The 14,207-nt window shown below is 38.6% G+C and overlaps 1 protein-coding gene across 1 annotated transcript; it reads right to left on the bottom strand.

Moving 5' to 3' along the window:
- Positions 1–12,351: 12,351 nt before the first annotated feature.
- Positions 12,352–13,203, bottom strand: LOC116628659 (olfactory receptor 2B6-like). Its single transcript, XM_032399023.1, has one exon. It carries the CDS (start codon positions 13,201–13,203, stop codon positions 12,352–12,354), a length of 852 nt encoding a protein of 283 aa, XP_032254914.1.
- Positions 13,204–14,207: the final 1,004 nt, after the last annotated feature.

Genomic DNA, 14,207 nt, shown 5'->3' with positions numbered 1-14,207 from the left:
ACCCTTTCCTTTGCAGGTGACTTCTTTTCGGATGCTTGTTTTGTAATGCAGGTGAGAGCTTCTTTCCTTGTTGTGATATTGTAATGCATTTCAGACCTGGTCCTGCAGACTCTGGGAACGACTGTGTATGGAAATGTGGTTTGCTGGGAAGGTGGGCTCTGTGTAAATTCAGAAATGAGCAGATGAATGACTGCTGATCAGAGGCGTCAGGGGATGGGGTCCCTGAGTTGGCCTTAGGGACTGGACACTTGTTCTGGGGAGGGAGACATTTCCTTCTTTCTCCCAGGGTTCTTCCAGCTGTTTTGGAATTAAATGGACATGATAGAGAGTAACAGAAGAAAAAACCCTGAAGTTTTATTACCTGCACATGGAGGCCCAATAATGAAATTGAGACCCAAAGAAATGATCAAGGCAGGCAGTTTTTATACATTTATACAGAGACAAGATATGTGTGAGGAATTGACAGGATAAAAAAACAGGTGCTTGGGAGCCTTAATTATGAAGAATTCTTTTTGTTTTTTTGTTTGTTTTTATTTATTTATATATGTTCATTTAGCTAACATATAGTACATCAGTAGTTTTTGATGTAGTGTTCAACAATTCATTAGTTGTGTTTAACACCCAGTGCTTATCACATCACTAGGAATTTGGGCTGAGGTAATAAGTTCGTAAAAAAGTAGCAAGGCTTATTTCTACAGCTTTCTCAACTTTAAGGTCCCACCTGTGGTGATAAGGATATCTTTTACTTCTTAGTCCTGGTCAGGTGCCTTTCATATGGGAGATTTGTTTCCTGCTTTCAGGGGCACAGAGGACGGTGTGATGTTCTTTCACCTGCTGTTTCCCAAGTAGCTTCCATTCAAAATAATCACTATGCCATTGAAGTCCTTTTTGGGTGGCCTGCCCTAGACCCCTATACTTGCTTTGTTTTAAAAAGTTAATTCCTTTTTTAATTTAAATTTTTGTTATTTAACATACAGTGCAATATTGGTTCAGTGATTCATCACTTACATAAACCACCTGGTACTCATCACAAGAGGTGCCCTCCTTAATGCCCATCACCTATTTAGCCCATCCCCCACCCACCTCCCTTTGTCAACCCTCAGTTTGTTCTCTATTATTAAAAGTCACTTACTGTAATACACTCTAGCTCCACCAACGTTGTGGCAAATGGCAAGATTTCATTTCTTTGATGGCTGAGGAATATTCCATTCTATATATATCCCACATCTTCTTTATCCATTCGTCAGTCAATGGACATTTGGGCTCTCTCCATAGTTTGACTATTGTTGATAATGCTGCTATAAGTATCGGGGTGCATGTATCCCTTTGTATCTGTATTTTTGTATTCTTTGGGTATTCTTGGGCCTAGTAGTGCAATTGCTGGATTGCAGGGTAGTTCTATTTTTAATTTTTTGAGGAACCTCCATACTGTTCTCCAGAGTGGCTGCACCAGTTTGCATTTCCACCAGCAGTGCAAGAGGGTTTGCCTTTCTCCGCATCCTTGTCAACACATGTTGTTTCCTGAATTGTTGATTTTAGCCATTCTGACAGGTGTGAGGTGATATCACACTGTGGTTTTGATTTGTATTTCCCTGATGATCAGTGATGTTGAACATCTTTTCATGCATGTAAGCCATCGGGAATGTTCTTTGGAAAAGTGCCTGTTCATGTCTTCTGACCATTTCTTAATTAGATTATTTGTTTTTTGGGTGTTGAGTTTGATGAGTTCTTTATAGATTTTGGATATTAACCCTTTATCAGAGATGTCATTTGCAAATATCTTCTCCCATTCCATAGGTTGCCTTTTAGTTTTGTTGATTGTTTCCTTTGCTATGCAGAAGCTTTTTATCTTGATTAAGTCCCAAAAGTTCATTTTTGCTTTTGTTTCCCTTGCCTTTAGAGATGTGTCTTGCAAGAAGTCACTGTGGCCGATGTCGAAGAAGTTACTGCTGTGTTCTCCAGGATTTTGATGGATTCCTCTCACATTGAGGTCTTTCATCCATTTTGAGTTTATCTTTGTGTATGGTGTAAGAGAATGGTCCAGTTTCATTCTTCTGCATGTGGCTGTCCAATTTTCCCAGCACCATTTATTGAAGAGACTGTCCTTTTTCCATTGGATATTCCTTCCTGCTTTGTCAAAGATTAGTTGAACGTATAGTTGTGGGCCCATTTCTGGGTTCTCTATTCTGTTCCAATGATCTATGTTTCTCTTTTTGTGCCGGTACCATACCGTCTTGATGATTACAGCTTTGTAATATAGGTTGAAATCCAGAATTGTGATGCCTCCAATTTTGTTTGTCTTTTTCAGAATTGCTTTGACTATTCCGGGTCTATTTGATTCCTTACAAATTTTAGGACTGTTTGTTCTAGCCCTGTGAAAAATGCTGGTGGTATATTGATAGGCATTGCATTAAATGTGTAGATTGCTTTGGGTAGTATAGACATTTTAACAATATTTGTTCTTCCAATCTGTATAGAAATGCAACTGATTTCTGTGCATTGATCTTATATCCTGCAACTTTGCTGAATTAATTATGAGTTCTATCCATTTTTTGGTTGGGTCTTTCAGTTTTTCTCCATAAAGTATCATGTCATCTACAAATAGTGAAAGTTTGACTTCTTCCTTGCCAATTTGGATGCATTTATTTCTTTTTGTTGTCTGACTGCTGAGGCTAAGACTTCCAGTACTATGTTAAATAATAATGATGAGAGTGGACATCCTTGTCTTGTTCCTGACTATAGTTCCCTGGGAAAGGCTCTCAGTTTTTCCCCATTGAGAATGATATTTAAGTGGGTCTTTCATAAATGGCCTTCATGACATTGAGGTATGTTCCATTTATCCCTATTTTGTTGAAGATTTTTATCAAGAAAGTATGCTGTATTTTGTCAAATGCTTTTTCTGCATCTATTGAGAAGATCATATTGCTCTTATCTTTTCTTTTATTAATGTGATCTATCATGTTGATTGATTTGCAAATGTTGCACAACCCCTGCTGCCCAGGAATAACTCCCACTTGATTGTGGTGAATAATTCTTTTAATGTACTGTTGAATTCGATTCACTAGTATTTTATTAAGTATTTTGGCATCCATGTTCATCAGGCATATTGGCCTGTAATTCTCCTTTTTGTAGGGTCTTTGTCTAGTTTTGGAATCAAGGAAATGCTGGCCTTGTAGAATGAGATTGGAAGTTTTCCTTCTGTTTCTATTTTTTGCAACAGTTTGAGGAGAATAGGTATTAACCCTTCTTTAAATGCCTGGTGGAATTCACCAGGGAATCCATCCAGCCCTGGACTTTTGTTTGTTGGGAGATTAAAAAAAAATTTTTTTTTCATTTATTTGTTTGAGGAGAGAGAGCAAGGATGAGTGAGGGAGGGGAGGGGCAGAGGGAGAAGGACAAGGATACTCCCCATTGAGTGGGGAGCCCAAATTGGGGCTGGATCCTAGGACCCTGAGATTATGACCTGAGCCCAAGTCAGATGCTTAACTGACAGCCACCCAGGTGTCCCTGTTGGGAGATTTTTGATTACTGGTTCAATTTCTTTGCTGCTTGTGGGTCTGTTCAAATTTTTTATTTTTTCCTGTTTCAGTTTTGGTAGTTTATATGTTTCTAGGAATTTGTGCATTTCTTCCAGGTTGCCCAATTTGTTGGCATAAGATTTTTCATAGTATTCTCATTTAATTGTTTATATTTATTTGGTGTTGGCTGTGATATCTCCTCTTTCATTCATGATTTTATCTACTTGGGTCCTTCCTCTTTAATTTTGGTAAGTCTGGCTAGGGGTATATCAATTTTATTATTTTTTTTCAAAGAACCAGCTCCTTGACTGGTGGATGTTCAACTACCCCTGCAGCCCAGGAGTAAATCCTACTTGGTCGTGGTGAATAATCCTTTTAATGTACCGTTGGATCCTATTGGCTAGTATCTGGGTGAGAATTTGGCATCAATGTTCATCAGGGATATTGGTCTGTATTCTCCTTTTTACTGGGGTGTTTTCTGGTTTGGGGATCAAGGTAATGCTGGCCTTGATCCCAAATTAAGGCTGGCCTAATTAATTTTATTAATTCTTTCAAAGAATCAGCTCCTTGGTTCTTTGAAGGAATTAATAAGATTGATAAACCCTTAGCCAGACTTATCAAAAAGAAAAGAGAAAGGACCCAAATAGATAAAATCATGAATGAAAGAGTAGAGATCATGACCAACACCAAAGAAATACAAACAATTTTAAGAACATATTATGAGCAACTGTATGCCAACAAATTAGGCAATTTGGAAGAAATGGATGCATTCCTACAGTTGTATAAGCCACCAAAACTGAACCAGGAAGAAATAGAAAACTTGAACAGACCCATAACCAGCAAGGAAATTGAAGCAGTAATCAAAAATCTCCCAACAAACAAAAGTCCAGGGCCAGATGGCTTCCCAGGGGAATTCTACCAAACATTTAAAGAATTAATACCTATTCTTCTGAAGCTGTTTCAAAAAATCAAAATGGGAGGAAAACTTCCAAACTCTTTTTATGAGGCCAGCATTACCTTGATCCCAAAACCAGACAAAGACCCCATCAAAAAGGAGAATTATAGACCAATATCCCTGATGAACATGGATGCAAAAATTCTCACCAAAATACTAGCCAATAGGATCCAACAGTACCTAAAAAGGATTATTCACCGTGACCAAGCCCATTTATACCTTGGCTGCAAGGGTGGTTCAATATCCACAAATCAATCAATGTGATCACTATACTAATAAAACAAAGTAAAAGAACTATATGATACTCTCAATTGATGCAGAAAAAACATTTGACAAAGTACAGCATCCTTTCTTAATTAAAACTCTTCGCAGTGTAGGGAAAGAGGGAACGTACCTCAAGATCATAAAAGCCATCTATGAAAAGCCCACAGTGAATATGATTCTCAAGGGGGAAAACAGAGCTTTCCCCCTAAGGTCAGGAACATGACAGGGATGTCCACTATCACCACTGCTATTCAACATAGTAATAGAAGTCCTAGCCTCAGCAATCAGACAACAAAAAGAAATAAAAGGCACCTGAATTGGCAAAGAAGTCAAATTCTCACTCTGCAGATGACATGATACTCTATATGGAAAACCCAAAAGACTCCACCTCAAAATTGTTAGAACTCACAGGAATTGAGAAATTGGCTATCGTGGCAGGATATAAAATCAATGCACAGAAATCAGTTGCATTTCTATACACTAACAATGAGACTGTAGAAAGAGAAATTGCACCCAAAACCATAAGATACCTAGGAATAAACCTAACCAAAGAGGCAAAGGATCTGTACTCAGAAAACCATAGACCACTCATGAAAGAAATTGAGGAAGACACAAAGAAATGGAAAAACGTTCCATGCTCAGGGATTGGAAGAACAAATATTGTGAAAATGTCTATGCTACCTAGAGCAATCTACGCACTCAAAGCAATCCCTATCAAAATACCATCAAATGTTTCCCAGAGCTAGAACAAATCATCCTAAAATTTGTATGGAATCAGAAAAGACCCCGAATAGCCAAAGGAATGTTGAAAAAGAAAACCAAAACGGGTGGCATCACAATTCTGGACTTCAAGCTCTATTACAAAGCTGTAATCATCAAGAGAGAATGGTACTGGCACAAAAACAGACACATAGATCAATGGAACAGAACAGAGAGCCCAGAAATGGACCCTCAACTCTATGGTCAACTAATTTTCAACAAAGCAGGAAAGAATATCCAATGGAAAAAGGAAAATTGGTGTTTGGAAAACTGGACAACCACGTGTAGAAGAATGAAACTGGACCATTTTCTTACAACATACACAAAAATAGACTTAAAATTGATGAAAGACCTAAATGTGAGACAGGAATCCATTGAAATCCTAGAGGAGAACACAGGCAGCAACCTCTGTGACCTCAACTGCAGCAACTTCTTGCTCAACACATCTCCAAGGAAAGGGAAACAAAGGCAAAAATGAACTATTGGGACTTCATCAAGATAAAAAACTTTTGCACAGCAAAGGAAGCAGTCAACAAAACAAAAAGACAACCAATAGAATGGGAGAAGATGTTTGCAAATGACATATCAGATAAAGGGCTAGTATCCAAAATCTATAAAGAACTTATCAAACTTAACACCCAAAAAAACAAATACTCTAATCAAGAAATGGGCAGAAGACATGAACAGACATTTCTGCAAAGAAGACATATAAGGTCAACAGACACATGAAAAAAATGCTCCACATCCCTTAGCATCAGGGAAATATAAATCGAAATCACAGTGAGATACCACCTCACACTAGTCAGAATGGCTAAAATTAACAAGTTAGGAAACGACAGGTGTTGGCAAGGATGCAGAGAAAGGGGAACCCTCCTACACTGTTGGTGAGAATGCAAGCTGGTGCAGCCACTCTGGAAAACAGCATGGAGGTTCCTCAAAAAGTTGAAAATAGAGCTACCCTAGGACCCAGCAATTGCACTACTGGGTATTTACCCTAAAGGTACAAATGTAGTGATCCGAAGGGGCACATGCACCCCATTGTTTATAGCTGCAATGTCCATAATAGCCAAACTATGGAAAGAACCCAGATGTCCATCAACAGATGAATAGATAAAGAAGAGGTGGTATATATATACAATGGGATATTATTCAGCCATCAAAAAATATGAAATCTTGCCATTTGCAATGATGTGCATGGAACTAGAGGGTGTTATGCTAAGTGAACTAAGTCAATCAGAGAAAGGCAATTATCATATGTGGAATTTAAGAAACAAAACAGAGGATCATAGGGGAAGAGAGGAAAAATAAAACAAGATGAAATCAGAGAGGGAGACAAACCATAAGAGACCTTAACTCTCGGAAACAAACTGAGGGTCGCTCGAAGGAAGGGAGGTAGGAGGATGGGGTAACTGGGTGATGCACATTAAGGAGGGCACATGATGTAACGAGCACTGGGTGTTATATAAGACTGATGAATCACTGACCTCTACCTCTGAAACTAATATGTTAATTGATTGAATTTAAATTTTAAAAAGTTCTTAAAAAAAAGAACCAGCTCTTAGTGTCATTGATTCATTCTACTGTTTTCTTTTTGTTTCTACATCTTTTATTTCTGCTCTAATCTTTATTATTTATCTTCTCCTGCTGGATTTAGGCTTTATTTGCTGTTATTTTTCCAGCTCCTTTCCATGTGAGTTTAGGTTGTGTATTTGAGACTTTTCATGTTTCTGGAGGAAGGCCTGTATTGCTATATACTTCCCTCTTAGGACTGCCTTGAGGCATCCCACAGGTTTTGAACCATCATGTTTTCATTTTCATTTGCTTCCATGTATTTTTTTGTTTGTTTGTTTTAAGATTTTATTTATTTGCGAGAGAGAGAATGAGAGACAGAGAGCATGAGAGGGAGGAGGGTCAGAGGGAGAAGCAGACTCCCTGCCGAGCAGGGAGCCCGATGTGGGACTCGATCCCGGGACTCCAGGATCATGACCTGAGCCGAAGGCAGTCGCTTAACCAACTGAGCCACCCAGGCGCCCCAGCTTCCATGTATTTTTTAATCTCTTCTTTAATTCCCTGGTTAATGCATTCATTTTGTAGTGGATATTCTTTAACTTCCATGTATTTGTGGCCTTTCCAAATTTTTTCTTGTGGTTGACTTCAAGTTCCATAGTGTTGCAGTCTGAAAATATGCATGGTATGATCTCAGTCTTTTTGTACTTGTTGAGAGCTGATTTGTGACCCAGTATGTTATCTATTCTGGAGAATGTTCCCTGTGAACTCAAAAATAATGTGTATTCTACTTCTTTAGGGCGAAATGTTCTGAATATATCTGTTAAGTCCATCTGGTCCAGTGTGTCATTCAAAGCCCTTGTTTCCTTGTTGATCTTCTGCTTAGACGATCTGTCCATTGCTATAAGTGGGGTGTTAAAGCCCACTACTATTATTGTATTATTATCAATGAGCTTCTTTATGTTTATTATTGTATGTATGTATTTTGTTTATTACTGTATGCATTATATATACTTTGGTGCTCCCAAGTTGGGAACATAAATATTTACAATTGTTGGAGCTTCTTGATGGATAGATACCTTAATTATGATATAATGCCCTTCTTAATCTCTTTTTTCTTAATTTTTTAAATTTGTTTTGTAGTTTCAAGTTTTTATTTAAATTCCAGTTGGTTAACATACAATATAATATTAGTTTCAGAAGTAGAGTTTAGTGATTCATCACTTACATATAACACCCAGTGTTTTTAAAATGCCATTTACAACCACTCAAAATAAATGAAATATTTACATATATGCTTATTAAACATGTATAGAACTTATATGCTGAAAACTACAAGCACTAATGAAAGAACTCAAAGAAGAAATAAATAAATTGAGGGGCATGCCACAGGGACAAACTATACTGCTTTTGCTGTCATAGAGATACACATAAGTTAAAAAATATAGAAGTGCCATTCTTTCCATCTCTGGATTGAAATTTGAATCACAAAGAGTGGGGTCAGTTTGTAGGTGGGATAATGCTAGAACATTCTCATTTGGTAACTGTCAACTTGTCCAATGTCATAAATCTTTGCCTCTATGTTGTCTTCTAGGAGTTTTACAATTTCAGGTCTTATGTTTACATTTTAATCCTTTTCAAGTTAATTTTTGTGAGTGGTGTAATATAGAGCTCTAATTTCATTTCTCTGTATGTATTTACCCAGTGTTCAGAGACCATGCTTCTCCATGAATATTCTTGACTCCTTTATCAAATATTAGTTGTGTGTACATGGGTGGGTTTATTTCTGGGCTGTTCATTCTGTTCCTTTGGTGTATGTATCTATTTCTTCAGCCAGTACCATACTGTTTTGATTATTAGAGCTTTATAATATAGTTTGAATCAGGGAGTGGGATGCCTCCAGCTTTGTTCTTCTTTGTCAGAGTGGTTTTCTCTCACAAAACTTTTGTCCCCCTACAAAAATTGGGGACTTTTGTGGCTCCATACAGATTTTAGAATTGCTTTTTCTGTATCTGTTGAAAATGCCTCTTGAATTTTGATAGGGATTGCATTGAATCTATCATGGTTTTGAGTATTATAGACATTTTAGCAGTATTAATTCTTTCAATTCATGAATACAAGATATTTTAATTCTTCAATTTCTTTCACGAAATTCTTACAGTTTTAAGTGTACAGGTCTTTTGCCTCCTGGTTCAATTTTTGTTTTTGATGCTATTGTGAGTGGGATTAAACAAATCTTTTCATATATTTTCTGTTATTGTATAGAAAGGCAACTCATTTCTGTATGTTGAGTTTCTGTTTTGCAACTTTACTAAACTTGTTGATAAGATCTAACAGTTTTTTGGTGGTGTCTAGGATTTTCTATATATGAGATCATATACATAATTTCTAGGCAAAATGATTTTACTTCTTGTATTTTGACTAGATGCTTTTTATTTCTCTGCTTGCCTTATTGCTGAGGCTACAACTTCCAATACTGTGTTTTATATGAGTAGTAAAGGGGGACATCCTTGTTTTGTATCTGATCTTAGAGGAAAAACATTCCACCTTTTGCCATTGAGTATGTTAGACATGGGTTTGATATATATGGCCTTTATTATGTTGAGGTATATTCTTTCTACATCTATTTTGTTGAGTATATATATCATGAAAAGATGTTGTATTTTGTTAAATGTTTTTCTGCATCTATTGAGATAATCATATGGTTTTTATCTTTCATTCTATTAATGTGGTGTATCACATTTATTGATTTGTGTAGTTGGTTCATCCTGTATCCCTGCTGTAAATCCTTCTTGACCATGGTGTATGAACCTTTTAATGTGCTATTGAATTTGCTTTGTTGATATTTTGTTGAGAAATTTTGCATCTATATTCATCAGGGATATAGGTCTATAGGTTTCTTTTTTCTTTTTTTCCTTGGTAGTATTTATCTGTGTTTGGTGTTAGGATAATGCTAATCTTGTAAAATGAGTTTGGAAGTGTCCTTACTTTTCATTTTCTTGAAGAGTTTGAGAAGGATTGGTGCTAGTTGTTTTTTTAAATATTTGAGAGTGAAGGGGTAGGTATGTTTATATTAGACAAAATAGACTTTAAACCAAAAATGGTAACAAGAGACAAAAAACTTCATTATACAAAGGGGTCAATTCATCAAGAAGATATAACAATGGTAAATATCTGGGACCCAACATGGGATCATCTAAACATATTAAACAAATGCTAACAGATATGAAGGGAGAAATAGACAACATGGGGCTCCTGGGTGGCTCAGTCGTTAAGTGTCTGCCTTCGGCTCAGGTCATGATCTCAGGACAAGCCCCGCATGGGGCTCCCTGCTGGGCAGGAAGCCTGCTTCTCCCTCTCCCACTCCCCTTGCTTGTATTCTCTCTCTTGCTGTGTCTCTCTCTGTCAAATAAATAAATAAAATCTTAAAAAAAAAAAAGAAATAGACAACATAATAATCATAGGGACTTCAATATTCTAATATTAACAATGGATAAATCATTCCAACAGAAAATCAACACAAAAATATTGGATTTGAGCCATACTTTAGCCAAAAACTTTAACAGAGATATATGGACCATTTCATCCAACAGCAGCAGAATACACATTCTTGTCAAGCACACCAGGAACATTGTCCAGGAGAGATCACAAGATAATTTACAAAACAAGTCTTAGCAAATTTAAGAAGATTGAACTCATGCAAATATCTTTATTTGATCACCCAGTGGTATGAGACTAAAAATCATAACAAAAGGAAAGCTGAAATATTTCCAAATAGGAAAAATTAAATAACACCCCCTTACCCCAAAAACAATGGGTCAAAGAAGACATCAAAGGGAAAACAAGAAATATCTTGAAAAAATGAAAATACAAACACTACTTACAAAAATTTATGGGATGCTGCAAAATCAATCTAAGGGAATGTTTACCACAATAAAAGCCTACATTAGGAAAATAATTTTCAGATAAATCTGACAATTGTCAACAAGTTCAGATCCTTTCACTAGTGTGAAATGCAGATTATCAGCTAGTGTTTATAAAAAATTTAGACAAGAGAGAACTTTCTGATGGGCTCTAGGTAGGCTCTAGAATGCAATACGTTCTATGTGGATTTTCTATAGTTGGCTCATTTCGAAGCCAACAAATTAATAATAAAAAAGAATACAGTTAACTTCTTTAAAACAAACAAAAAAATAACCTAACTTTACTCCTTTAAGAACTAGTAAAAAACAAATCTCAAAGTTAGCAGAAGGAAGGAAAGAACAAAGATCAGAATGGAAATATATGAAATAGAGACCAGAAAAACAATAGTGACTCAACCTGGAAGGAAGACGAGACCAGAACTCCCTGTACAAATGATCTTTGATTGAGGTCTTCAAAGGAAAGCCAGGTAAAGTGTGTTCTTATTGGCTAAATATCATGGATAGCAAAAACAGTTTAGATTCTACTAGTTCAGTACATTGGAAAGAAATCACATAGATCATTTGGAATATAAAGCCATATCGAGTGTGAAAGGAATGCAAATCTTAATATGCGTGTTTAGTATCATGGTATCTGTTAATATCTAGCTTATTTCAAATGTTTTAAAAGTAAATGATTTGATGTACAACAGGCATACAGAGAGTGGAAGTAGCATCAGTGTCAAGTTTGATGAATTTTCACACACTGTGTACCTTCTATAAATAGCATCCAGATCCAGAATTAAAATAGAAGCAGAATCCCAGTATTCTCCTCCCCCATTTCTCCTTTCAATCAGGACTCCCCTGAGAATCCATTATTCTGACTTCCAATACTACAGATTCCTTGGGCCTGTTTTGAGTTTTACATGAATAAAGAGTACATTGAATATAATTAAATTTGAGCAGTATTAACCATTTTGTATCTGGTTTCTTTCACTCAACATTGTGTTTGTGAGAATCATTCATGTTGTTGTTCGTACTTACAATTTGTGTATTCTCATTATTGTAAAATATTCCAAGACATGACATTCCATAGTTTATTTTTACATCATCTTAAAACCCATATTCTCCCCACTAGAAGATTTAGATCCATGGGGACAGGGGTGTTTGTTTTGGTTGCTGACATATCTGAAGTCCCTAGAACACCGCCTCTTACAGAGCAGGTGCTTTAGGAGGACCTGCTGAATTATGTGAAAACTGGCTTCGAGTCACCCAGAAGTCCCTCCCCTGCACCAGCGCTTAGGTCTGCAAGTCCTGCATTAGTTCCCTCTCAAGTCTGCAGTTGCCCTCAGCAGTCTCCTCAGTGCCCCATTGACCTCCTTGTTCCCGAGTGTAAATGAGGGGATTCAGCCGGGGGTCACCAGAGAGTAGAACAGCGCAATGCTTTTGTTCACATCCTGTGAATAACTGGAGGAAGGCTGGAGGTACATGGAGATGAGTGTGAGAAGATGACCACCACCATCAGGTGGGAACCACAGGTTCCGAAGGCCTTCCGCCTCCCCTGGGCCGACTTTATCTTCAGAACGGCCTGGGTGATGTGGCCATAGGACACGAAGATGAGCGACAGGGGCACCACGAGGAAGAAGACACTGACCGTGAAGAGTTCAGGCTCGCTGATGGAAGTGTCGGCGCGGGCCAGCGTCAGCATCACGGGAACTTCGCAGAAGCAGTGGTCCAGCTGGCTTCTCCCGCACAGGGGGGAGTCACGGTCAGGGCCGTCTAGCACCGCGTTGCCAAACCCCGTGAGCCGCGCACTTAGCACCCGCTGCAGGCAGAGATGCGGGCGCACGGTGGCCCGGTAGTGCCGTGGGCGGGCACACGGCGACGTAGCGGTCATAGGCCCTGACGGCCAGGAGCACACACTCCACGCCCCCGAGCCCCAGGGCGGTGAGGAACTGGGGAAGGCAGCCACCATTGGTGATGGTCGTGTCCCGCCCCTTGAGGCTGGCCAGCGTCTGAGGACGGTGCAGGTGGTCAGACAAAGATCCATGAAAGAGAGGTTGGAGAGGAAGAAATCCATGGGGGTGTGCAGGCAAGTGTCCATCCGAGACAGAAGTATAATCGTGCCATTGCCAAGAAAGCTCAAGAAGTAGACGGTCAGGATGACCACAAAGAGAGGCGTCTGCAGCCGAGGCCTGTTGGAGAAGCCTAGGAGAAGGAATCCTGAGAAGGTGCTGTCATTCACTCTTTCCCTTGTGCTCTGCCTGGTCAAGAAGGGGGACTCCATTGTTTTATACTGCATGTTCCATCTACCTCTGTTTTCCTAGAGCCCGCAGTTAGAGGCTGGTTGGGAGCTGGAGAGGTTTGCCTTCCTTGTTGATGGGAAAGGGGGTGGTAACTAGCCACTGGGCAGAAGCATCTTCCATGTTTAAGGCACTGCCGAAAGGTCTGTGCATTTTCCCCCAGGAAGTCTCTGCGGTTGGCATGTTCATGATTTCTGTTGCATAGATGAGGGAACTGAGCGTGAAGGAGGTTCAGTCATTTTCCCAGGGAGACTCACCAGGGTTCAGAAGGACTCTGAGACATGAACTCTTAACCACTAGGGACACTGTCTTTGCATGATGGCATGAATTCTGAAGGTAACTGTAGTTTCTCTGAAACTTAAATCTAATTGTTCTGAATATTTGCAAATTTGCAGTGCCCCCATCCCTGTCTTTATTTTCCATCAAGAATTGAAATATATCACATTGGCTCCCCTACTTCTGTTTCGTGTAGAGAAAAATGTTTTCTGAAAATGCATAGATAGTAAAATTCAAGGGAAACAACATATTTTAATGTATAAACCTTTTTTATGTTATGTTAGTCACCATACAGTTGAAACGTTTGGGAATGGGGCCTGAAATCATGGTTACTGATTGGGAAGTGCTATTGGAAATGATTGAAGAATTCATCATGTCCAATCTTCATGCTGCAGGAGGACGAATCCTGAGTAATCATTACTGATACCAATTTCAGTAAAATCTCAGGAAATCACCAATCCAGCGTTTAGTTTTTCCTTCTGTCTTACAATACAACTCCCTTTAAAAAATTTTCAATTTAGGGCGCCTGGGTGGCTCAGTTGGTTAAGTGGCCAACTCTTGATTTTGGCTCAGGTCATGATCTCAGGGTTCTGGGATTGAGCCCTGTGCCATGGACTCCACCCTCAGTGGGGAGTCTCCTTCAGCATTCTCTCTCCCTCTCGCTGCCCTTCCCCCTGCTCCCTTGCTAAAATAAATAAATAAGTCTAAATAAAACAAAAAAAAATTT

The sequence above is a fragment of the Phoca vitulina genome, unplaced genomic scaffold (assembly GCF_004348235.1).
Source record: "Phoca vitulina isolate PV1807 unplaced genomic scaffold, GSC_HSeal_1.0 scaffold125, whole genome shotgun sequence".
Classification (NCBI taxonomy): Eukaryota; Metazoa; Chordata; class Mammalia; order Carnivora; family Phocidae; genus Phoca; species Phoca vitulina.
The sequence above is the reverse complement of the archived record's forward strand: the minus strand, read 5'-3'. Positions and strand labels throughout refer to the sequence as shown.